At 34.1% G+C, this 26,694-nt stretch overlaps 1 protein-coding gene across 2 annotated transcripts in view; it reads left to right on the top strand.

Moving 5' to 3' along the window:
- Positions 1 to 26,694, top strand: part of LRRK2 (leucine rich repeat kinase 2) — a 158,359-nt gene that overhangs the window by 51,816 nt on the left and 79,849 nt on the right. For both annotated transcript variants that reach the window (XR_004683328.1, XM_035027906.1), the window contains exons 19-29: positions 107 to 365; positions 4,097 to 4,285; positions 11,450 to 11,568; positions 11,977 to 12,046; positions 12,552 to 12,769; positions 15,061 to 15,311; positions 15,589 to 15,737; positions 18,925 to 19,018; positions 21,249 to 21,435; positions 22,570 to 22,751; positions 26,159 to 26,388. Coding sequence is in view for 1 of the 2 variants with exons in the window: in XM_035027906.1 (XP_034883797.1) it covers positions 107 to 365; positions 4,097 to 4,285; positions 11,450 to 11,568; positions 11,977 to 12,046; positions 12,552 to 12,769; positions 15,061 to 15,311; positions 15,589 to 15,737; positions 18,925 to 19,018; positions 21,249 to 21,435; positions 22,570 to 22,751; positions 26,159 to 26,388 (1,948 nt within the window). In the remaining variant the exon portion in view is untranslated. The remainder of the gene's footprint in view (positions 1 to 106; positions 366 to 4,096; positions 4,286 to 11,449; positions 11,569 to 11,976; positions 12,047 to 12,551; positions 12,770 to 15,060; positions 15,312 to 15,588; positions 15,738 to 18,924; positions 19,019 to 21,248; positions 21,436 to 22,569; positions 22,752 to 26,158; positions 26,389 to 26,694) is intronic.

Raw genomic sequence — 26,694 nt, 5'->3', positions numbered from 1 at the left:
CTCTTTAAAATCTTTAAAAAAAAAGTCACACCAAATTCAATTCACCAGTCTACCAAAAGGAAGAAATGGGCTTTTAATATGTTCACCTTCCTTTTTTGTTTACTAGGTTTGTGAGAAAGCCGGTAGGGCCAAATTGGTGGAACTGTTACTGAATGGTGGTTCCCGGGAACAAGACGTCCGGAAAGCGCTGACGATAAGCATTGCAAAAGGTGACAGCCAGATCATCAGCTTACTCTTAAGGAGGCTTGCCCTGGATGTGGCCAATAATAGCATTTGCCTTGGAGGATTCTGTATAGGAAAAATTGAACCTTCATGGCTTGGTCCTTTATTTCCGGATAAGACATCTAATTTAAGAAAAGAAACAAGTAAGTATTAGCAGGAAGATTTTGTCCAAGTCTTGTTTTTATTCGTATTTTTTTGTCACTAATCTTTTCATTAGGTTTATTTCAGTTTGGTACAACTTAAGCCAAAAATATTGTGAAGGTTTGGATATCGGGTTTTTTTGGTCATGAAATGCTTGAAAGTGATATTATATTTAATTCTTAATGACCTAGCAAATACATATTTTATAAAGATAGAACCAAACAGTGGGATCTTTCTGAGCAGTTGCTTTTTAAAAAAATATATTTTATTTTATTATTATTTTTTTAAGATTTTATTTATTTGTTTGAGAGAGAAGGAGGGCATGAGTTGGGGGAGCAGCAAATGGAGAGGGAGAGCAGACTCCCCACTGAGCAGGGAGCCTAATGTGGGCCTCGATCCCAGGACCCTGGGATCATGACCTGAGCCGAAGGCAGATGCTCAACCAACTGAGCCACCCAGGCGCCCGAAATATATTTTATTTTTTATTATAAAAGTAATCCATGATCATTTTAAGAATTTAGGAAGACACAAAAAGTGAGGAAGAAAATAGTAGTAACTGTTTTGTCCCTTATAGCTAATCAATGTAGATTTTCTTACTAGATTTTTTATATGCTTACATATACATATGCATTAAAATGTATATGCAGAAACATACACATATATACTTTGCATTTTCATTTTAACGTATTTAGTTTTAAGTCTTTTAATATTTCAATTAAGGATGTATTTTCTTTATATTTTCAAGTTTATATATATTAAGTATATTGATGACAAGCTAGCATCGTCCTCCATTAATATTTCTGTTATTTCAGATGTCAGTCACTCATACTGTGTTTCTAAAACTTGAGCTCCCTGCTTTCCCTCTGATAACTTACTCCCATGCCCACTTCCTTCCCTACAGTGATCATATTCCACGACTCTTCACCTTAAGAACTCTGCAGTGAATAACATGTTTGCTTTACTGTCATTTTTCTGATGCATTGACCTGGCAAAACCCTATTCCTGTTCACTCCAACAGTCTGCTTCTTTTTTTTTTTCTTTAAGATTTTATTTATTTATTTGACAGAGAGAGACACAACAAGAGAGGGAACACAAGCAGGGGGAGTGGGAGAGGGAGAAGCAGGCTTCCCGCAGAGCAGAGAGCCCGATGTGGGGCTCCATCCCAGGACCCTGGGATTATGACCCGAACAGAAGGCAGACGCTTAACGACTGAGCCACCCAGGCGCCCCTAACAGTCTGCTTCTTTCTTTCCCTTCACTAGGGTAGCTAAATGCTGCTGGAGCATTCATCTGTGCCTATTGGGGCCTCTGCAAATTCCAGGTCTCCAACATTTTGGTGGACCCTAAAAGATTCAGTCAGGCTGAATTTCCCCAAGTTTCTTAAATGCGTCATATACTCTTATTTCCAGGCTATTCCCAGTGTTACTCTAGCTACCTAATTTTCTTACCTTCTCTCTCACTTGTCTGTCTCTTCATTCTTTTTGCCTCAGCACCATCTCACTTTTTATAAGAAAACATTCCTGCCCATGTGAAGTTGGGGTGGAAGGTCCTCCTACATGCTCTGTAGCTCCTTGTTTCTTACCTGTACCAGCACTTATCACATTATATAATTGTATTTTTTCTTTTCATTATCTACCCTTTGATACATTACATGCATCACAAAGTCAATGTCAATTTTTTCCATTGTTGTAACTTTAGCATCTATGCTAGTACTTTGCACATATTAGGTGCTCATTAAATATTTATAATATTGGCAAAAATAAAAATTTGGTAATAAATTATGTTGATAAGCATATGTGGAAATAGGCGTTTCACACATTATTCATATGAACTTAAATTATCCTCTTTTGAGGACAATCTGGTAATATCCATTAATATTTTAAATGCACATCCATACTTTTTTGCCCAGCTATATACTGATAGAAATCCATGATAAAGGCATCCTTAATGTACACAAGAAGTCATGTACAAGGATGCACATTAATATATTGTTTATAATAGCAAGAAATTATGGGGAAAATTCCCAAGTATTCTTCAAAAGAAACTATTTGAATCAATCATGGTACATTCATGCAATAGAATGCTTTGCAATCATTGGGGGAAAAACATCTAGCAAATCCAAATGTTCAGATGTAGAATGCATTATTAAGTAAAAAAAATGAATAAAAAAGCAAAGAACAGCATTTTTAGTATACTGATGTTTGCGAAAACACAGTTGAGATATGGTAGTCATAAATGTTTGAATATGAAAAGACTATGTCAGAAGAAAAACTCCAGAAATTCATTCCCTGGTTGCCTCTGGGGACCTTGGAAACTAATGAAATATGATTAGATCCCATGTTCCATCACTTTAAGCAGTCTCCTGCCAACAACCTGCTTACTTGAATCTCTGAGTTCTGATGGAGAGAGATTGTAGGCCCCCTGCAGAGGGATGAAGGGAGATTTACCATCCACTGTATTCCCTTTGTTCTGTATGACGTTCTTTTTACCTTTGATAAGTCTCACCTAATTAAAAAAATACAATAATGTCATTTGATTCATTGGAGAGCATGGCTATAATTATATTGGCAGCTCATCTGAGTAAAGAACATTTTGGATTCATAGCTTTAAAACATTTTTCAGATACTACTTGACTGAGTCACATACACATGTATTTGAAGAAATTGCCAAGCTATATGTAGCATAATGAGGACTTTGCAAACTTATTTCTTCATAATAGAACATAATATAAATTATAATAAAATAGAAGGATATTAACTTTAAAATTCCACCAAATTTCCCAGTAGAATGAATCACTTAGCAAATAGTTCATAAACAATAATATAATTTATTGAGCATTTTCTATGTTCTGAGTATTGTGCTAAACATTTTATATGCATCATTTCCTTTATTTTTAAATTTATTTTATTTCTTTATTTTATATATTTTTTAAAGATTTTATTTATTTATTTGAGAGAGAGGCAGAGATAGCGAGAGAGAGCAAGAGCAGGGAGGTGAGGGAGAAGCAGGTTCCCTGCTGAGCAAGGAGCTGATGTGGGGCTCGATCCCAGGACCCTGGGACCATGACCTGAGCCGAAGGCAGACGTGCTTAACAGACTGAGCCACCCAGGCGCCCCTGCATCATTTCCTCTAATCTTTTTCATAACCCTACGTTGTCATCTTCACTTCCCAAGTGAAGATACTGACCCTCAGGGGTCTATGTAACTTGCAAGTGTTATTACTGTTATTTGAGCACAGGTCTGTCTGGTTTCAAAGCCCAGGCTCTTTCCTGTTAGTTTCATAAATATTCAGTTTTGTCACCTACACCAAAGCTTTGAGTAAATTTTTATGATTTCTAAAAAATTTAAATTCACCGCCTGCTTCTTATGCAATATCATGGTTATAAAGTGAGAAATAAATATACGGGTGCTTGGGTGGCTCAGTCTGTTAAGCGTCCAGCTCTTGATTTCAGCTCAGGTCATGATCTCAGGGTCGTGGGCTCGAGCCCTGTGTCGGGCTCCACACTCAGTGGGAAATCTGCTTGAGATTTTCTCCCTCTGCCCCTCCCTCCCCATGCTTGCTCTCTCTCTCTCTCTCTCAAATAACTAACTAACTAAATAAATAAATGTTTTTTTTTTTTAAAAGAAATAAGTGTAAAAAATTCTCTAGAAGTATGAGGATACATAAGGAACTTTGGTATGATCTATGTTTATGTTTCTTGATTTCTAAGTTGCTTGTGTATCTTTTTATTGTAGATGTAGGATCCATCCTAGCAAGAATGGTGCTCAGATATCAGATGAAAAGTACTGTGGAAGAAGCGGCAGCCTCAGGCAGCAATGGGAATTTTTCTGAAGGAATACTTGATAAATTTGATGAATGGACCTTCATTCCAGACTCCTATGTGGACAGTGTGTTTGGTCAAAGTGATGACCTGGATAGTGAAGGTATTTATTATAAAGAAATATTCCCTTTATGTTTTAAGATATTTACACACTGGCATTGAACAATAGAAACTGAGACAAAACCCTGATTTAATTTATTTGGAAAACTTGAGGAAAAATGTGTTCATTATCAGAAGTAGTTAATGCTCACTAATTCCAGTTAAGGTGATGTCTGTCAAGAAAATGTATCTCTGCATTTCCTAAGTGTTATAATACTGACTATAATCAGTGAATGGTGACTAATGTAGTGAAAACACTCTGACTCTGATTGGATTCCATGTTCCTTCATTGACAAGATCCTTTTGTGGCTTGTGTAAGCCCCTTACCCTTATTAAAGATAGTGTTGCCAACCTTCCAGGATTATTTATAAGAATTAGAGAAAATGTATGTAAAGTGTCTGGGAGAGTGCTTCCCAACTAGGAAATGGTTAATAAAAAATATTTTTACCTTTAGAAGGATTAAAATAATATTAATATTTTAATAAGACCCTTGAAATAACTTTAAAAACTGCCATGACAATATATATAATGACAGCAATAGAACTTACATATTTAATACAATGCAGTTTGGTAAAAATGGGGTGAGGTGCTTTTTTAATAACATAGTGTGATTGAAAACTTTGGGTAACAGATAAAGGTATTTGAGAGAGCAAACAGTGAGGGTTCTTCCTAAATCCCTAAATCTCTGGCCCAAGTATTTTTTAAAACCAACTTTATTTAGATACAATTAATATAAAATAAAATGCACCCATTTTAAGTATGTATTTTCATGGGTGTTGAAAAATTTATACATCCATGTAATCATCACCACTATTAAATTATGCAACATTTCTATCATCTAAAAAATTTCCTTTATACCTTTTCACAAATCCCCTGATCCTTGGTCCCTGGCAACCACTGATCTGCTTTCTGTCACTATAGATTAAATTGGTATCTTAAGTTTTATACAAATAAGATGATACAGTATGTTCTCTTCTGTGTCTGGCTGTTTTCCATAGTAGTTGTACCCTGTTATACTCCCTCCGGCAATATAAACATTCTCGTTGCTATACATCCTTGTCACACTATAATGCTTGATATTGTCAGGCACTTTAATTTTAACTCTTCTAGGGAAGGTCTAGTCCTAGCTCATTTGGGCTTAATTTTCATTCCCTGATGACTATAGATATTGAGAATATTTTCATGTTTTTATTGGCCATTCACATATTTTCTTTGTCTGTTCAAATCTTTTGTTGACTTTTAATTGGGTTGTTGTTTTATTATTGTATTATAAGAGTTCTTTGTATCGTCAGAGTGTTTTATATTATTTTAGGTAGAAGTCCTCTGACAGATAGATGAATTGCAAGTATTTTCTCCCCATCATAGTTTGTCTTTTCATTTTATTAATGTTAATTTTTAAAGAGCAGAAGTTTTAAATTTAGACAAAGTGCAGTTGTTTTTTTCCTTTTTAAGTTTTTCCTTTATGTTTGTGTTTTTTCTATTCCATTTAGGAAATATTTTCCTATCCCAACTTTGTGAATATTTTTCCCATGTTTCCTCCAGAGAAGTGTTAAAAGTTAGCTTTTACATTTAGATCTATAATCCATTTTAAGTACTTTTTATGTATGGTGTCAGTGAAGGATTGTTATTATTTTTTTTCTGTGTGGCTATCCAGTTTTTTTAACATCATTTGTTGAAAAATACTATATTTCTCCATTGAACTATTGGCATGTTTGTCCAATTTAATTGACCATATGGGTGTAGTCCTATTTCTGCATTCTTTATTCTGGACAATTAATTAATGTCTTCGTCCTTATGCTGATGCCATACTGCCTTGATTACTTTAGCTTAATAGCAGCTCTTGAAATCAGATAGTATAAGTCCTCTGGTGTTCTGTTTGTTTTTTCCAAAATGGCTCTCACCATTCTTTTTTTTTTTCAGATTTTTTGTATTTCCATATACATTTTGAGTCAACAAATTAATTTTATGCTGGGATTTTTATTAGAATTAAATACATACATTTAATTAGAATTACTATATTAATTATATATTATTAATATTACATAGTATAGAATTAACATATAAATAATTATTTAGATTAAATCATAAATAAATCTGGGGGAATTGATATTTTAATAATATGAGTCTTCTGACATATAAATGTTGTATGTTTCCATTTATTTATCATTCAAAGTTCTCCCACCAATTTTTTGTATTGTATGTTTTTTGTTACTATAGTAAATAGTATTGTATTTGAATTCCAATTTCCAATAGTTCATTGAGGGTATAGAGAAATACAATTGATTTCTTTGTATATTAATGTTGTATTTTGTGGACTTGCTAATAAACTCATGGTTCTAACAGCTTCTTGTTGACTCCATAGAGTTTTCTATGTTCACAATAATGCCACTTGCTAATAAAGACAGATTGACATCTTCCTTTCTAATCTGTATGTCTTTTTTGTCCCTTATCTTATTGCACTGGCTAGGACTTCTAGTATTATGTTGACTAGAAGTGGTAAGAGTAGGCATTGTTCCCTGTTTTCCACACTTAGAGGGAGAGCATTCAGTCCCTCATCATTAAGTATGATATTACCTGTCATTTTTTTTTTTCATAGATAACCTACTTCAACGGGTTGAGGAAGTTCTTTTCTAGTAATTGTTTGCTGAGCCTTTTACTAATGGGTGTTGGAAAATGCTTTTCTGCATCTGTTGAAATGGGCATATTTCCCCCCTTTATTCTGTTAATATGGTTAATTACATTGACTTTCTAATGTTAAACCAAACTTGCATTTGTGGGGTAAATCTCTCTTGGTTATGGTGTATTATCCCTTTTATGTATTATTGGATTTGATTTTCTAAAATTTTGTTAAACATTTTGCATCTGTGAGGGGTATTGTGTGTAGTTTTATGTTTCCTTGTAATTATGAGAATAACGCTAGCCTCTTTAAATGAGTTGGGAGGTGTTCCCAACTCCACTACTTTCTAAAAATGTTTGTGTAAGAGAGGTATTATTTTCTTCTGAAATGTTTGATAGACTTCACCAGTAAAGCCATGTAGATTTGGAAATTTATTTGGGGGGCTATTTTTAGTCAGAAATTTAGTAACTCTAATAGCTCCATGGTTATTTTGATTTTCTATTACTTCTTGCATCAGTTTTTGTAATTTGCAACTTTCAAGGAATTTGTTGATTTCACATAAGTTGCCACATTTGTTTAATGTTATTCATAATAATTCTCTTACTAAACCTGTCAAACTTTGTAAGATCTGCAGATACCTGATCTTTAATTCTTTTTTTCAAGAACATTTATATATTTTTAAATTAGATTAGCTTTATAAACAACTTGAGAGCTCTTTCCTACTCAAACATGCTTTTCAAATTACATGACTTTATTGTCTATCTGTATATGAATCCTGAAATTCTTGCCTGCTGTTTGTTTGCAGGGGCAGGGCCCAATGCAGCCTGGGGTTGACGTTGGCTTGGAAGCCTGTAGGGAAGGGAATGTGAAAGAAAGCCTTGGTGTGAGGAATGAGGGAAACATTGTGAAGTCTATGAAGTTAATGTGTTGAATGAAAACCAGCATTAGAAGCTTTATCTTTTACCAGGATTAAACACATATAGGCCACAAGTAGTTTTATATTTTGTTTTACATAGAGTCCTACTTGGTGACAAGTTAATGGTTCCACCAACAGGAAATGAACAGATTTTAAATGGATATTAAAGAAATGGCTATCCTGGATTTCTTGACCCTTTCACAATGATCTCCAAGAAATTAAATAAAATTTTCCAAAAAATACAAAATTTAAGACCTGCCTGGAAAATGCAGCCCACAGATAATATTATCTGACACTTTGCACAACTTCAGAGATACATATTTGAATGACACGGGGGCTCCCAGGTTAAAAGACAGTTGCAGTACACTTTTACAATCACACAACCCCCGCATCAACAGAGCACAATTTCTGCTAGGCCTAAAAATGCTTAAATTCTTGACACTGGTAATCCATTGTCTCTTTCCTTTTGTTTCCTCTTTAGCTCAAGTTTATTAATTTTATTGATCTTTTCAAAGAATCAGATTTTTGTTTCATTGATTTTTCTCTGTTGTTTGTCCATTTTCTTTTTCACTGATTTTTGCATTAATCTTTATTTCCTTTATTTTACTTATTTTGATTTTATTTGGCTCTTCTTTTTATAGATTCTTAATGTAAAAGCTTAGAATACTGATTTTTAGACCTTTTTTATTTTATAGTATAAATGTTTAAGACCAATACAGATTCTTTTGGGCACCCCTTTAGCTGCATCCCACGAGTTTTATATGTTCTGTTTACATTCAGTTTTGAAAATTTTCTAATATCCTTTGTGATTTTTTTATTTTTTTTAACTCATGGGTTATTTAGAAGAGTGTTGTTTTGTTTTCAATTTGGAAATTTTTCCAAACAACTTTTTCTGGTTGATTTCAAATTAACTTTGTTGAGCTCAGAGAACCTACTCTAATGATTTCTAGTCTTTTAAACTTAAACTCTCTTTAAAACTTGCTTGTGGATTGCTGTATGGTCTATGTTGGTGAATGTTCTTTGATTAACTTAAAAGAATATGTATTCAGAGCGTTCACCATAGAACATACCCTCCCCAATGTCTATCACCCAGCCACCTGGTGAGTGCTGTGAATTGTGTAAGACTGATGAATCACAGACCTGTACCTCTGAAACAAATAATACATTATATGTTAAAAAAAAAAAGAAGAAGAAGAAGAAGATAGTAGGAAGGGAAAAATGAAGGAGGGGAGGAATCGGAGAGGGAGAGGAACCATGAGAGACTATGGACTCTGAGAAACAAACAGAGGGTTCTAGAGGGGAGGGGGGTCGGGGGATGGGTTAGCCTGGTGATGGGTATTAAAGAGGGCGCATACTGCATGGAGCACTGGGTGTTATACGCAAACAATGAATCATGGAACACTACATCAAAAACTAATGATATAATGTATGGTGATTAACATAACATAATAAAATAAAATTTAAAAAAGAATATTCAGCAATTGTTGGGTCAATTAGGTCAAATTAGTAGTATTTTTTAGGTCTTCTATATCTTTACTAATTTTTCTCTCTGCCTATTGTATTTGACAAAGAAATGTTGAAATTGTAGTCATGGATTTGTTAATTCTCCTTTTATCTGTTTATGCTTTGTGTATTGTGGAGCTCTGTTACTAGGTGCACAGACATAAAGGATTATAATTTTTTTGTGTGACTTAATCCCTTTATATTCATCCAGGTATTATCATTTCTTTCCTCTTAAAGAACTCCCTTTTACATTTCTTACACTGCAAATCTGTTGGAAACCCCTATGCAAATTACTCGAGCTCTTTTTTCATGACTTTGCCCCAGAACTCCCAGCTAAATTAGTCTACATGAATGTTGATCTCCATCTCTTCATCTCAAGAAAGCCGTTGAGATTTGTTTAAATTCCTCCTCCCTGTGCCTATGACCCTTAGGTTGTCTTCAGGCAGGAAGCCAGGGTGATCATAAGGCTTACATAATTTGTTTCCCTTCTTTCAGGGAGTACACCATCCTGAACTGTGTGTTGCCCAGTGTTTGAAACCAGTTGTTTAAAATATTTCATCCAAGTTTCTAGTTGTTTGTGGGGAGAGATTAGGTTTGGTGTTTGTAACTCCATCATGCCTGAAAGAAGAATTCTCTTTAAGTATTTTGTTCTATGGATTTATTTACTTATTTGAGAGAGATAGGGAGAGAGAGAAAGAGATCATGAGCGGGAGGGGCAGAGAGCCAGGGAGAGAGAATCTCAAGCAGACTCCAAGCTTAGTGTGGAGCCCAACACAGGGCTTGATCTCACAACCCTGAGATCACAACCTGAGCTGAAACCAAGACTCGACACTCCACCAACTGTGCCACCCTGGCAACCTTTTAAGTATTTTTAAATAAAGAAAAACATTAGAAATACTGACATAAAAATAATTATAAAATGCCTTTGTTGCTTCTATAAACAATATGCTAACACAACATACACAAACATAAAGTAGGATAATTATGAAAATGTAATAGTTATAAGATATAAAATGTAATTAAACTGTGAAGTCTATTTTATTAAGATGCTTAAGCATAAATTAATTAAAATTATAGGATAAATTAAATTTTAATAGTGAACCAAGTAGGAAGTATTTGTATCAATTTTAAGATTTATATAGAATATTATAAAGTTGATTTTTAGATATGTAGATTTTATAATTTGTTTTGACACTTAAAATTAATTCTTTGTGCTTATAAGATAGAGAGTGGTAGAATTTATAATCTCATAATTTTGCAGTAATGTCTCCAAATTTTTTATCCTTAATAATATAATTTCTTTATTGATCCTTATTTTCTTTAAATCCATAATTTTAAAAATAGTTCTTCTCTCTCTCAAGAGGATAATGCCAACTAAACTCATTGTTTCATTTTAATGTCATTCCATAAATGAAACCACATAATATGAAATTTAGAGAGGTTCTCAAGATTGCTGAATGTGAAATAATTTACTGTTATTCCAATATTTAAACAAAAATTTTCTAAGAGTAAATCAAAGAAACAGAAAAAAATGGCATTGATCAGATCTTTTTAAAAAGATTTTATTTATTTATTTGATAGAGAGTGAGTGAGCATGAATGGGGGGAGGGACAAAGGGAGAGGGAAAAAGCAGACTCCCTGCTGAGCAGGGAGCCTGACATGGGGCTTGATGCAGGGCTCAATCCCAGGACCCCGGGATCATGACCACAGCCGAAGGCAGATGCTTAACTGACTGAGCCACCCAGGCACCCCAGATTTGTGTATAAACTTTCTTTGTTTCCTGTACACACATGTATTTATTATAATATGTAACTATTTTTTTACTTGGCTTTTTCCTACTGTACTATGAGCTCATGAGGCATGGATTTTTTTTCCTGCTTATCTTTATTCAGCACTTACTCAGTACTAGTCTAGGATAGCCATTCAAAAACTATTTGTGAAGAAAAATGTAGCTGAATTTTGAAAGTGAAAAGCCAACATAGTTTATTATTTCTATTTTAAAGATGTTACAGTGGGAATTGAGCAACTTCTATCGATGAATATGTGTTTAACCTTTTATGATTTTACTATGAGGCTAGCATCTTATGATTGAGTCAACATTTACTTGCCTTTATTTTATCGTTTAAAAATAGGAAGTGAAGGCTCATTTCTTGTGAAAAGAAAATCCAATTCAATTAGCGTAGGAGAATTTTACCGAGATCGTGCCTTGCAGCGTTGCTCACCAAATTTGCAAAGGCATTCCAATTCATTGGTAAGTGAAATTGTGATTATGTTGTGTGTTTTGTTACTTATAGTCTCTCGATAACTGAAATTATGTGCTAAAGCTAGGAGCTACTGGTGCAGAAATTCCCTAGTATATGAAAACTTTATATATAGAATATGTATATATTTATACGTATAAACCATTCTAAATATCCATTTTTTTGAGCATGTTTGGGTCATATGTGTACTAAGTATACTTCAAAATGATTTTATCTTTTTTTTTTTTTCTTTTTAAAGCTTCATATATATGGAGTCCAGGCTAGGTCTCTGTCTTATGGTGTTGGTCCCCAGTGTACTTTAACTAGAAATCTTACAGTGATTCTTAAGGAATAGGAAATGTTCTCTTTGCTCCAAAAAATGATAGGGATTTTATTATACTTGTCTATTTTTTTAATAGGAACCCATTTTCGATCATGAAGATTTACTGAGGCAAAAAAGAAAAATACTGTCTTCAGATGAGTCACTCAGTAAGTATTTGAAAGTAATCATAAATAAATAGATATTTTGAGCAGAATACAGTACTTTGTTAATAACAATTTCCTCTGTTCAAATTTTCTGGGTGTTAATTTCATCTTACATAACCTTCAAATTATATTTACCTAATAATACCAGACATAGAAAAATGAAATACAATTATAGATTTAAAATTTTACCTTTTATGATGTTATGAAAGACTGACTCTTTTATCCTTTCTACTACTTTTCTGAAATGTAAATAATACCATCACCAATGCCATTCTTCATCCCCTTCTCCAGGTCTATTGTTTTTTTATATTACTTCTACCACTTGATTAAATATTTATTATTTATTGTCCAGCTCTGCCACTGGAATGGAAGCTCTGTAGTTTGGTTTCCTACTGGGTCTCCAGTGCCTTGAAGGGAGCCTGCCACTGGTCGGTGATCAGTAAATATTTACCAAGTGAACTTAGATTACTTGCTTATATTTCCATTGTGTGTTTGTTTTTGATAAAAGGGTCATCAAAACTTCAATCCCATATGAGGCATTCAGACAGCATTTCTTCCCTGGCTTCTGAGAGAGAATATATTACATCATTAGACCTTTCAGCAAATGAACTAAGAGATATTGATGCCCTAAGCCAGAGGTGCTGTATCAGTGGTCATTTGGAGCATCTTGAAAAGCTGGAGCTTCACCAGAATGCACTCACGAGCTTTCCACAACAACTGTGTGAAGTAAATTTACTTTATCCTTTTAACTCTCAGGATATTTGAAGAGCTGTTGCATTTCTATCTTTGGTTAAATCTTTAAAAAGAAGGATCTGCTTCTGCATCACTGGACAGTAGTTCCCCCTTTCTTAGGGTTTCCACAGTGGTATCTTGGTGTGTATGGTGTTCACCATCTTTGAGGAATGGTGATCTGGTAAAGAGGAATCCTAGGTTCTGTCCTGATGATGCATGGTACATGGTAGGATGTATCGAGGCTGCATGTTAATCATGCCTTCAGTCATTGAATTCTAGGGAGACAGCTTCAGCTGTTTAAAGAGGTAGACCAGAATTAGATCTGGCTTGGTGGCACCGGCTCCGGCGCAGCCCCCAGCTGTTTAACAAGAAGTATGTGTCCCTCTGGCTGCTGGAAGCCTTCATTTCCTCATCTGCAAAGTACAGAGGCTCAACCAAACTATCCATAAGGCATTTGTTGAGTTTTAAAATTACATGCAACTTAAAAGTTGATTTTTTTATGCTCAAAGTTCCTATTTTCAAAAATTAAAGCATAAAATGATCTGCTGAAGAGTAGTCCTCAGAATATTGACTTTGTTCATCATTTTACTGTACGATGGATCAGAAGTCAAAGAAGATATCCTGACAAACTAAAAACATTTTGATACAAATATTTAAATTATTAAACTAAATTCTTAGACTGAGCTGCAGAGTTTGATGAAGGATCATACTTTATAAAAAACTGGTTTATTGCAAATGCATTTTTTCTTTTTTCTCACCTATAAAATTTACAATACTTTTGAGATGTTTTAAAGCAATATTGCATGTTTTTAAGTACATTTAAGTGGTGTCTTTCCCTTAAAGTTTGTGTATTTGGAGAGAGGGAGAGAGAAGAAGTGTGATCATTTTGTAACCCCAGTGTCTAAAATGCGCTCTCTCTCCTTCTCCTCCTCTCTTTGCCTGCCTAAATCCTCCAAGTCACAAGGGTCTCAGTTTAAATGTCATTTCCTTACCTTTTCTTTCCTTCTCCTCTTCTTGCCTCCAGACCAGGTTGGCTACCAGCCTGATTAATGTTTCTATGGCTTCCATGTTTTTCCCCCAATGCTTCTTATAAATTTTGATCTAAGGTATATTGTCTTTACTAATGGTTAACTTCTTGAGAACAGGAGCTGTTTCAGGCTTGGTCATGTCTATTCTTAGTGCCAAGTAAGGTCTGAAATACAGAAGAGCTCAACAGATGATTATGGAATTAATTTATGATGGAATTAATGACTGACACTTGGTAGACCTTCAATAAATATTTGTTAAACAGTAAATAAAAGAAAACTAGAGTTTAGCCTAGCTAAAACAAAGAGAATTCGATAAGAGCATGATAGGGTGAGATACATTAGGGTATTCAAAGACCAGACCAGCTCAGAACCTTCTCTTAAGGAAATTTTAAATTGGCACCAATAGATGGCACTTTTTACTGCTTGTAGCTGTCTCTACCAGAAAATTTCTCCATTAAAACTTGGGAATAAATAATTTAAAAATATTTCCTTCTGAATAATCAGGTAGGATCTGAAACAGTGGCAGATATTTTGAAACAACTTCTGGAACAAATCCATTAATAAGCTTTATAATCATGTCAAACTCTTTAGAATTTCTGTGAGGATAAATATATTGATATATAAAGAAGAGCATAGAGAAGAGGTTGTTTTGATATTTTAGGCTTTGACAATAATCCATACCAAAGATTTAAAAAACTGACATATAAATGGAAGGTTTCCTATTACCATGGTAAAATTAGAAATTACTTAAAAATGGAGGTTAGAAATTTGAAACAAAAAAGTTTCATGACAAAGAAGAGGTTCTAAAATGAAACATATATACAATGACTACTTTTATGGTTAAATATTATTTATATTAAAATGTATAACAATTTCTAAAAGCTAGTATTTAAAAAATGTATTCCCAGGATTATTTTGTACTGTTTATTCATTAAATAATTCAAATATTTATTGAGGCTTATTCTGTTTCCATCTCACTCTTGGCAGGAATAATTTACCAAAAAACTAAATTAAACTCTTAACCTTATTTTTGTGAATTGCTTTTTACATTTTAACTGTTACATTTTCCTGGTTTTTACCCATTTAATAGCAGGGATGGTTGGACCAATCATTGTACTGAAGTTCTCTTGTGGATTGTGTTTCCAATTTTTTGGAAAATTCTTAATGGTTCTAATTACCAGAGGTATAGAGGCAGAAATATTAGCTAATTTTAAGTTTTTCAGATGGTTAGAGAATTTTAAAATACTGTCTTTCCAGACCCTGAAGTGTTTGACACATTTGGATTTGCACAGTAATAAATTTACATCATTTCCCTCTTACTTGTTGAAAATGAATTGTATTGCCAATCTCGATGTCTCTCGAAACGACATCAGCCCTTCAGTGGTTTTGGATCCTGCAGTGAAGTGCCCAACCTTGAAACAGTTTAACTTGTCATATAATCAGCTGTCTTCTTTTCCTGAGAACCTTGGCGATGTGGTAGAGAAATTGGAACAGCTCATTTTAGAAGGGTAAGAAAGGAGTTCATAATTAAATACAAAAGGATTGCCTTACATTGAAGTTTTGTAAGATTGATAAAATATGTTGACATTATTTCTGTAGTAACGGGTTTTAAACAATAATATGATAAAAGATTGAGGGAATTCATATTATGGCTTCTGTCAATTTTCACAATTAATTTTAAAATTAATAAATCTGCTTTGATGCTCTTCTTTGAAGGCAAATTGTTTTTTTCTTCAAAGCATATAATTTATGAACTTTAATCCTCATTTTGTTTCTTATGACTAGAAATAAAATACCAGAAATATGTTCCCCCTTAAGCCTGAAGGAACTGAAGATTTTAAACCTTAGTAAAAACCACATTACATCCCTATCAGAAGACTTCCTTGAGGCATGTCCTAAAATGGAGAGTTTCAGTGCCAGAATGAATTATCTTGGTAAGTGTTCTGTATGAGTCTCCTCCTAAACAATCTTTTTGAGTATTATAGGATGAGTCATACATGGACATGTTAGGTGGGGATATAAAGGTGGCATTTCAATTTAAATTTAATGGAGGAGTTTCAGAGATAAAGTGTACAGGTCAGTGATTTAAAAAAATGAGTTATCAAGGCATGAAGACATGAAGGAAGTTTAAATGTGTATTGCTAAGTGAAAGAAGCCAATCTGAAAAGACTACATACTATATGGTTCCAACTATATGACATTTTGAAAAAGACAAAACTGTGGGGACAGTAAAACAGTCAGTGATTGTCAGGAGTTTGGAGGGAGGGAGAGAGGAATGGGGAGGTGAGTGGGATTTTTAGGACAGTGTAACTATTCTGAATGATACTGTAATGTGGATACCTGTCATTATACATTTGTCAAAACCCAGAGAATGTACAGCACAGAGTGAGCTCTATTGTAAATGATGAATTTTAGTTAATAATAATATATCAATATTGGCTCATCAATTATAGCAAATACACCAAGCTTATGCAGGTTATTAACAATAAGGATAAAAATGTGTGTGTGTGGGAGGAATGGTGGTGAGGAGAGAAGGGGTTTATAGGAATTCTCTGTACTTTCTGCTCAATTTTTCTGTACACCTAAAGGTACTCTAAAAATAGTTTATTTTTTAAATACTAAAAAATTAAAATTTTTAATACTGAAAAAATTTTCGAATTAAAAAATTATAATAGGTTGCTCATAGGCTAAAATGACAGTTCTTTGGACTCCAAATAGTCATACTACGGTTTGTTGTAGTCTGTGAAACTAAAATGCATATGGCTGCATGACCTGGTTGAAGCAGGAATACTGAGTTTCCTACTGAAGTTTGCTCAGTTTTTTGGATTATAAGTATAGTTACTATTATTATTTATTGTGGATATAAAATTAACCAGTTAACAGTTTTCAAATTAGTATGGTTAATGTTTTTCATTGAGCACTTGCTCTGTGCAGAATATTATAGTAATACATAATATGATCATCGCTTTTATTAAAAGTCGGGAAATAGTCCATGTTCTCTTAACATGTGAGGTAACAGGGAATTATGTTTATTTGTAGTCTACCTGAACATTCTAATATTAAGGGACAAAATACTTTTATGGGAATAAATGGGAACTCCCCATATTTTATCTTCCTTAAGAAGATAAAAGGAGGCCACATGCACCTTGCCACCCATGTGACTATTCCATATTGACTCTGTAAAATAATTTTTTAAAAAGATTTTATCCATTTATTTGTTAAAAAGAGAGAGAGAGAGAGTGCACACAAGCAGGGGGAGCGGCAGGTAGAGGGAGAAGCAGACTCCCCGCTGAGCAGGGAGCCCAATGTAGGGCTTCATCCCAGGACTCCAGGATCACGACCCAAGCCAAATGCAGATACTTAACTGACTGAGCCACCCAGGCATTCCAGTAAAATAATTTTTAATACTGCTTAAAAGCAGAATAAAATTTGACTTATTCTAAAATATTTTCTTCTGACAGAACTTTCAGAAGCTAGTAATGATAAAAGCTATGTTAATTTGCATGATACTTTCCTCCTTTCTCCTTTCCTCCTTTCTCCTTTCCTCCAGGCCTCTTGAATATTGACCATGTTCCTACCATGAACCTGAAAACGGGGATAGAGTGATTCCCTCCTAGTGAGCAAAGCAAACCCAGTCTCTGTCCTTAAAGAATAAATGGTTAGGTTCAGAAGATAGGCATTCAGTAACTAAGCTAAGTACCATGAGGACAAGTTGAGGATGCTACAAGGGTACGTCAGGGGGATCTCATCCACACTGTGGAGGCAGAGAAGTGTCTCTGTATCTGTGACATTTAAGTTAGATCTGGAAAGAGGAGCATCCCAAGGACCCTGAGGCTTGGTTAATGTCATCTCAGCTGAATCTCACAAAAATCCTATAGGGTAGGACAGGTATGCTCTCTGCTTGACTGAGGAAAAGGAAGAGAATTTTTGTGTGATGTATTCAGGGGCATAGAATTAATTAACTGGTTGTTGTGAAAGCGCTAATACAACTAAGTTCAAAAATCCGTTTGCTTTGCACTACACAACTGTTAATAGTTTTAGAAGTGGTCTTATATTTGGAACGACGCTTTAGGGAAGTGATATCTGAGTGGGACCACTAAGCCATTAAAATAATCCCATGTGAAATGCAGTTTTGGTTCTTTGAATTCATGAGTCTTTTCCATATATCATCTAAACCTCTTAATTTTTAAGTGGAGAATTATTTATTTTGCCACAAATAATTTTCAGATATAGGCGAAAAATAACAGCATGTTCCTTTCTGCCTCTCAGGAAAACAGCTTCTAGCAGCGTCTTGGAACACTTTGACCCTTGAAGATTTTCTAGAGAAAGCATAACTCATATTTTTAACCTTGAAAATGCCAAGAAATAATTTCTCAAGCCACTTTCATAGAACCATAGATTTTTAGATCTCTAAAGAATCGCAGAGTTCATCTGGTCTAGCTGCACTATTTTACAGATGAAAAACAGGCTGAATGATTTGCTCAGTTTCCAAAACTGTGTTCCACAGAATTTTATTGCCTGGAGGTACTTCATACTGTATTTCCTTCTTGGAAGTTCATAAAGTATATGAGAATATTGAGAACTCTGAGATATTTTACTTCATTTTATTTAATGTTTCCCCAATCTCTTAAGATCAAAGAATGCTTTTATTAAGCAACATCCATTACTATCCCATAGAACACTCTTTACTAGGTGGTACTATAATGAATTTTTATCTTTACATTATATTGTGTATTAGTATTCAAAGTGTTTTGTTATACTTATGAGTAATATGAATTAATCCATAATGTATGTACACATAATGATAATATCACACATAAGTTGGAATGAATATCCTAATAATTTTTACTTTGTACAAATGTTGGACAGATGAATTTATGTTTGGACAGTTGTTTAGCTTTCAGATGAAAATATGCTTATAAGTATGCTGCATTGTTTTTATGTTTAGTAAAAGGAGTAAGGGAGTTACCTTATTTTAAAAGTAGAATTTTTTATTGTCAGCATGTGAATAGAAATTAAATTAAGTGACAGGTCATTGATAGCTGTTCTTATTGTCAAATCTAAAGGAAATCTAGTTAAAATGATTAAAATGTCCCTCATCTCACTTTTATTTTCTTTTAGCTGTTATGCCTTTTTTGCCTTCTTCTCTGACAAGCCTAAAATTATCTCAAAACAGCTTTACATGTGTTCCAGAAGCAATTTTAAATCTTCCACAGTAAGTTTATTATTTTAATTTTAAAACCACATGAGCTGGAACAAAACCTTTAGAAACACAGTTTTGACTTAGGCATATTAATTGATTTATAATTTGTAATTGATTTCTAAAGCTACTCAGTTTAATGTTCTTAAACCTATGAATGTTAGAATTTTCCTAGGCAAAAGACCCAAGTTGTTACTTGGACTTTTTAACTTTTATATTAATATAGGGTACTATTGTGTTGAGACAATTTAAGGTTAATTAACTGTTGCACTATTACAAACAATTGAGATTACGGTAGCTATCACTTTAACTTTTTTTATTTAATTTTTTTATTAACATATAATGTATTATTTGTTTCAGGGGCACAGGTCTGTGATTTGTCAGTCTTACACAATTCATGGCGTTCACCATATCACGTTAACTTTTAAATTTTACTTGCTCTCAGAGGTTGATATGCTCCTAGGATATTACTAACTTTGAGATTATATTTAAGTTTGAGTGACATTTTTGGTGGATATTAGGACAATTTATATAGCTCCAGGTATTTGGGGATATTTCTGGTTAATTTCATTAAAAATGAAAGCTTCCTGTTAACTATAAATTTAGGCATTAATTAAATTTCAAATGTGTCATCTTAAATACTATTCTAATTGGGCTATACATTATAAGCCAAATCTATAAGTGTATCTGTGCAAATATATGCATATACAGGCAAATAGTGCTTAGTTATGATCTAGCCATAGAAGATGTCAGACAGACATATAATAGTTAATTTCAGTTTAGCTTTAGAATGCATCAGACACTGTTTTATCCACTCAGTGGTGGATCATTGTCTTTAATCTTCCTAATAAAACTATTATTATCTCCACTTTATAATGAGAACATTATTTTATTAAAGGGATGAAGTAATTTGCCTAAATCACAGTTCTTAAACACTGGTGACTCAATTTTATACTCTCAACTCGTGCATATAGGCACCTCTAGAATACAGGTGGTCCTATGTTTTAAACATAATGTATTCCTGAAAATGTGTTTGAAAGTCAAATATTTATAGAAGTTGATTAGGGAGACATGCCATAAAGAAGTTTGCTTCCCAGGTAACTAAAAATATTATTTAGTTCTTAATTACTCTATACTTTTAGACAACATCCTCAGGCATACGTTTCTAGCATTTTGTATGTATTTCTTCAAATGTATTCTTTTGTTTCACAAAAGAACATGTAGTTGGCCAGCGTAAGTCCCCATTGAGGCTAACAGAGACTTCTTTTGAACACTCTGTTGATTCTTGGCTTTATCTAAGTTGTATTGCTTGTTAGATATGCACATCTTGTCTCTAATACAGTCCAATTAATTTTCTTATTTTTATGCATCTTTATGAGATACATAGGGCAAAATCCAGTGTCATTTTAAAATGAGAGCAAAAATGTTATGCAGACCTGAACTTTGGTCTAGCAGGCTGTACAACTGTGTGAGCTTAGTTAGAATAATTCATTATGGTTCAAAAATGCTGGATAAAAGGGGTCAACATATAATTGTAAAAGTCCAGACAACCTTTACGTAGTCAAATATATCACACTGATTGTCTTTATTCTTTCTACACATGTATGCTTATGACATGTGTTTTTCTGTTGTTTCCTGCAAACTTTGGATAGCATATTCCTGAGAGCAACTAATTTGCATTGAGAGCCTACTGTATGCAAGACATCATGTTCAGTGTTGAGATATTTATCACACTGAGACAAGCTGGTAAAAGGTTATGCCTATGCACATTATTAATTAGCTCTAGGGCACAGCCTCTGAAGAATCCCACAGTAATGAGGAAAATGAAAAGAGAAGTGGGGAGCTACATAATTATTTGTAACTCTTGAATAGAAGGCATATTTATAAATCTTGTATAGAAATGACCATTTTTGCGTTTGTTCATTATGATTTCTCATGTATCATAAACATTGGTAAACACTTGGTCTTTCTCTCATTCTGACTTTTTATGTTTCTGAAGTAAGAAAATTAGGCTTCAATTTTGCTTTTAATAGTCCTTATTCATTTAAATGTTGTTCCTAGTGAGACATGCTTTTTTTCTAGCCCATATCTATCTATATATACACAAAAACATACATGCATACTTAAATATAAATAATGTTAGTTTTAAAGTTGTGTCTCACTCTGGTGAAAATTTCTTGTGATGTTATTTCATGTATTTTGGAAGCACTCATTTGGTTTTTATCATGACATTGTATTGTTCTAGCTTGCGATCCTTAGATATGAGCAGCAATGAAATTGAGTATCTGCCAAGTCCCGCACACTGGAAATCTTTGAACTTAAGGGAACTCTTATTCAGTTTTAATCAGATCAGCATCTTGGACTTGAGTGAAAAAGCGTATGTGTGGTCAAGAGTAGAGAAACTACATCTTTCTCATAATAAACTGAAAGAGGTAAGAGGTTATCTTATTTGTTTAAAATGATTGCCAATGTAAAAATGTGCTTTTGTGATTTGAAAATATCACAAATTATCATTTTGAAAATCTGTCATTTGATATTTCTTACCTTTGAATAAGATCTAATCCTATCCTGAAGTAAATGGGCATATTAGCGTAGATTACCTTCCTTCAAAATCACTTTGTGCTCTATTTTTAAGAATTACATGAATATACATATTTAATCATGAATGTGTGTAATGTATTAAGTGTTTTGCTTTATCACTAAATCTCTGATCTGTTAACAGACTTGCAGATAATCTACATTTCTCAAGTTGTTGCTGAGCCATCTGTAGCATGTGTTTTTAAGCTGACTTCTTCTCCCATTTTCTTAAATTTCTGCATTCCTCCATCATGCCGCCCTTTAGCCCAGTGGATCAGCCTTTTTGGATTCGCTCCCTTGCCTCTATTATAAATCTAAAACTGATTATTCATTCATCACAGAAAAAAATATAATTTTGCCAACTTCAGGTTTTTTGCCTATGAAAGCCAAAAAGAATTAAGTGTATGAAACTGTGAAGTTCAGAATAACTGTGAATGGTTTTTGGTACCTGATTTTTTTTGCCAGCAAATTTATGCTTTTCTATTGTAAAAGTAATGCATATCGCTTAATAATTTGGAACAGGAAAAATACCCTCCTATTACAATGCCACCGAAAGCATAAACATTTAGTTGTATTTTAAGAACGTTAGGTTGCGTGTAAGTTTATGACTAGATCTTTATAGCTTTAGTGGAGAACATAGTGTAAAGGGACAGACTGAAGCCACCACTGGTGATTGGATTTAGATAAATATAAAGAACTTCTTTACTTTTAATACTGTGAGGAGATAAATACGCTACCAAGGGAGAATAGATTTTTTAAGATTATGAATAAGTGACTTGGATTGTTTTGGGTAATTCCTTTGTACTGTGTCTTTAAATATTTATATTGGAAACTATGATAAGCCTTTGGAAAGTTTTAGAACCCTGCTGAAAGGTTATACAATTTGCTGAGAGGCTCTGTGAGCCTTTCTCTTTTCCTAGGAAACATCTTGTTTCTTGGCCGCACACATTTCTTCCTTCCTACCAACAGTCTTTTTTTATTTCATTAAGATTCCTTCTGAGATTGGCTGTCTTGAAAACCTGACCTCCCTTGATGTCAGTTACAATTTGGAGCTGAGATCCTTTCCTAATGAAATGGGGAAGTTAAGCAAAATATGGGATCTTCCTTTGGACGAACTACGGCTTAATTTTGATTTTAAACATATAGGATGTAAAGCAAAAGACATCATAAGGTTAGATAATTTTATTTCGTTTTTTAAATTAACTTCATTTCAGATTTTTTCTGTGACTTTGATGGGTATGTAGTTACAATTTAGGAAATAATGTATAGTACTGTTTAATGGTGATATGCTGTGTGTCATTTTCCTTTTATTTAATAAATGGGTTTATATGGTGCCTCTACAGAGCTTTTCATTTTCTCCTAGCCATGCTAATGTGAGAGAGTGGCTTCTCCTCCTGATCATGCTGGTCATAGAAATGGACTGTAAGGGCGCCTGGGTGGCTCAGTTGGTTGGGCGACTGCCTTCAGTTCAGGTCATGATCCTGGAGTCTCGGGATCGAGTCCCGCATCAGGCTCCCTGCTCGGCAGGGAGTCTGCTTCTCCCTCTGACCCTCCTCTCTCTATCTCATGCTCTCTCTCTCTATCTCATTCTCTCTGTCAAATAAATAAATAAAATCTTTAAAAAAAAGAAAAAAAAAAGAAATGGACTGTAAAAGGCAACTATTATGTGGTCTCTTGTTACAAATATACATTCTAAAGAGTATAGTAACAGAGTATAAGAGAGTATAATAACTTCTCAAGCTGCATTTCATATAGCAAATAGTTATCATGTGTCTATTATATATTAAGCATTATAGATACTTAAGTGATACAAAATTACTAACTTTGATTTTGCCTGTAAGGGTGAGTAACCTACTGGCCCTGATCGTTTTTACACCACCAAAACTTCCCAGGTATCACTGTTTCTGGTCTTTACACTTGATGTATTTCAAATACCTTTGGTAATGGACTTTATCTTACTCTCTGCTACCTTTTGAGCATGTCAGTTTTATTGGTCCCTACTCAGAAACTGTTTATTCCCATTTCCACGAAACTACTCCTATCTATATATATATTTTAAAGATTTTATTTATTTATTTGAGAGAGAGAGAATGAGAGAGAGAGAACACATGAGAGGGGGGAGGGTCAGAGGGAGAAGCAGGCTCCCTGCCGAGCAGGAAGCCCGATGCGGGACTCGATCCCGGGACTCCAGGATCATGACCTGAGCTGAAGGCAGCCGCTTAACCGACTGAGCCACCCAGGCGCCCCTTCTTCTTCTTTTTTTAAAGATTTTATTTATTTATTTAAGAGAGAGAATGAGAGAGAGCACATGAGAGGGGGGAGGGTCAGAGGGAGAAGCAGACTCCCTGCCGAGCAGGGAGCCCGATGCGGGACTCGATCCAGGGACTCCAGGATCATGACCTGAGCTGAAGGCAGTCGCTTAACCAACTGAGCCACCCAGGCGCCCTCCTATCTATATTTATCTGGCAGGTTTCAGCTCAATTATCACCTCTCAGTGTATCCCTGACTTCACTATAATATCCAGCAAGGCAGAGATCATGGCTATGTTCCTTCGCAGTTTGATTCTTGGCACCTAACACAGAGCCTGGCATATAATTGATGATTATTGAATTACCAGTGAACTACATACTTACCTAATTCTCTTCAGCTTAAATTTTCTTAAATTGCATTTAACTTTCCATCTCTTTTTATGAGGAAAGATTTGGTTTTCTGTCCCCTTGGGCTTGATTTAATTTGAAAAGAAAGACTGTCACTAGCTATGCTAAACTTGATTACCTTTCATCCTACCTAATTGTTTCCCACGATTTTCCCTTCTGAAACTGGACAGATGTTCAAATTAAAATTGGTTCAATTCTTGGTAAGCATTTAGTAGATTTCCTTTCAGTATGGTATGCTACATTATCAAGCCACCATATCTACTTTTAAATGTGTTTAACATTTTTAGAAGGGAGAGACCTGGAGTAGTTTAGAAATTGTAGGCATCATTTACTTTTCTTTTTTTTTTTTTAAAGATTTTACTTATTTATTTGACAGAGAGAGGGAGACAGAGTACAAGCAAGGGGAGCAGCAGAGGGAGAGGGAGAAGCAAGCTCCCTGCTGAGCAAGGAGCCCAATGCGGGGCTCGATCCCAGGACCCTAGGATCATGACCTGAGCTGAAGGCAGACGCTTAACCAACTGAGCCACCTGGGCACCCCCATCATTTGTTTTTTTTAAAGAATGACTTTTTCAAAGAGTGCTGAATTCTTAATAAATAGACATTTGAACCATTGATATACTTGCTTATTGATAATTCAAAGAGAACTTAAGTTGTATGTGAGAAAATTATTTCAAACAGAATTTAAGTTGTATGTGACAAAATGATTTCAATAATCACAGGCCCAATATCTGGTCTGTCAGGTTGTATTTTCTAAAGCATCAAATAAATCATGAAAAGTAATGATGCCTTTTATTCAGATCCTCAGGAATGTTGGTCCTATTAGTTATGAGAATGGATCAGTCCATATTCCCTAAAATTCACACATGATTTAGTTTGCTCCTCTAATTTTAAATTGTAGCAACATTTTAACCTAGTTAAAGATATATCTTTCTATAGCCAGTATATTTTTAAGGACATTTAAAATCTAGTATTAATTTTTTTTTTTAAAGATTTTTTATTTATTTGAGAGCGAGAGAATGAGAGACAAAGAGCAGGAGAGGGGGAGGGTCAGAGGGAGAAGCAGACTCTCTGCTGAGCAGGAAGCCTGATGTGGGACTCGATCCCGGGATTCCAGGATCATGATCTGAGTCGAAGGCAGTCGCTTAACCAACTGAGCCACCCAGGCGCCCTTAAAATCTAGTATTAATTTAAAAGTTGTTTTGTTAGGCACCTATAGCACACTTCTAATTAGTTTCAGTTGTTTTTTTTTTCATTAAGATTGTTAGGAAAAGCATCATATTATCTGCTGATAGTTTAATAGTTTACATGTGCTAATTTATAATATAACAAATATGTTTTCAGTCTCCATTTCCGTTATATACATGCATACATAATGTATATGAATATATACATTATATATATCAAATATGAATATATATGTGCACACACACAGGCACATATAGTATACCCAGTATGACCTCACTATCAAAGTTTAGTGTAACAGTATGCATATATATTCCACTTTGCTTCTCTGTCATATGTGCTTTTTAAAATTTTGGACCTTCTAATTTTTAGGGTTTTATTTGTGTTATTTAAAGAAACTCATACACACACACACACATAATGCTAATTAGTTCATAATTATCAGCGTTCTAATTAGTATTGCAAACATATTTTGATTATTTCTGGTGATAATGTAATGTTATTATATTTGATAATGCTACCAATCATTATCAAGTACACAAATATCACTAACAAAATATATGTATTAATAGTGTATTGAAAGACATATACCTATTAGGTACATGAGCTGTGCAGTGTTTTGCATGCTATATTTTAGAACAGTCTAATATTTTAAAAATTTCAACACGTAAGAATTCACCTCTATATTAAGTACATTGTTAAGCAGCTTATTATTTAATTTTTGTCTTTCAAATACCAGGTTTCTTCAACAGCGGTTAAAAAAGGCCGTACCTTATAACCGAATGAAGCTAATGATTGTGGGAAATACTGGGAGTGGTAAAACCACCTTACTGCAGCAATTAACAAAAACCAAGAAATCAGATCTTGGGGTGCAAAGCTCCACAGTTGGTATAGATGTAAAAGACTGGCCTATCCAAATAAGAGGCAAAGGGAAGAAAGACCTCATTCTAAATGTGTGGGATTTTGCAGGTATTTATTTTGCTAGAATCTTTTATTCATATTTATCTTTTATTTAGGACAGGGATTTAAAAGCTGAGATTTTGTTCCTGCAAAAGAGCTGGTAGATACTGCAGAGACCTGGTAGATCCTATGGAATTATTCCAAAGCTGTTTACTTCTCCTAATTTTACCCTTGTCACCAGAGTGAATTCCATGGAGGGACATGTTAGGAACCAATAGGTGGCAGCTGAAGCTTAAATACTTGGTCGGTAGTTGCCACACAGGCTAAAAGTTGTCAATCCCTAGTGAAAACCTGGTATAGTCTTCTAAATGTAAC

This window comes from Mirounga leonina, unplaced genomic scaffold (assembly GCF_011800145.1).
Source record: "Mirounga leonina isolate KUSES-001 unplaced genomic scaffold, KU_Mleo_1.0 Mir_201, whole genome shotgun sequence".
Taxonomy (NCBI): Eukaryota; Metazoa; Chordata; class Mammalia; order Carnivora; family Phocidae; genus Mirounga; species Mirounga leonina.
Note: the sequence above shows the minus strand (reverse complement) of the source record. Positions and strands in the feature narration are given on the sequence as shown.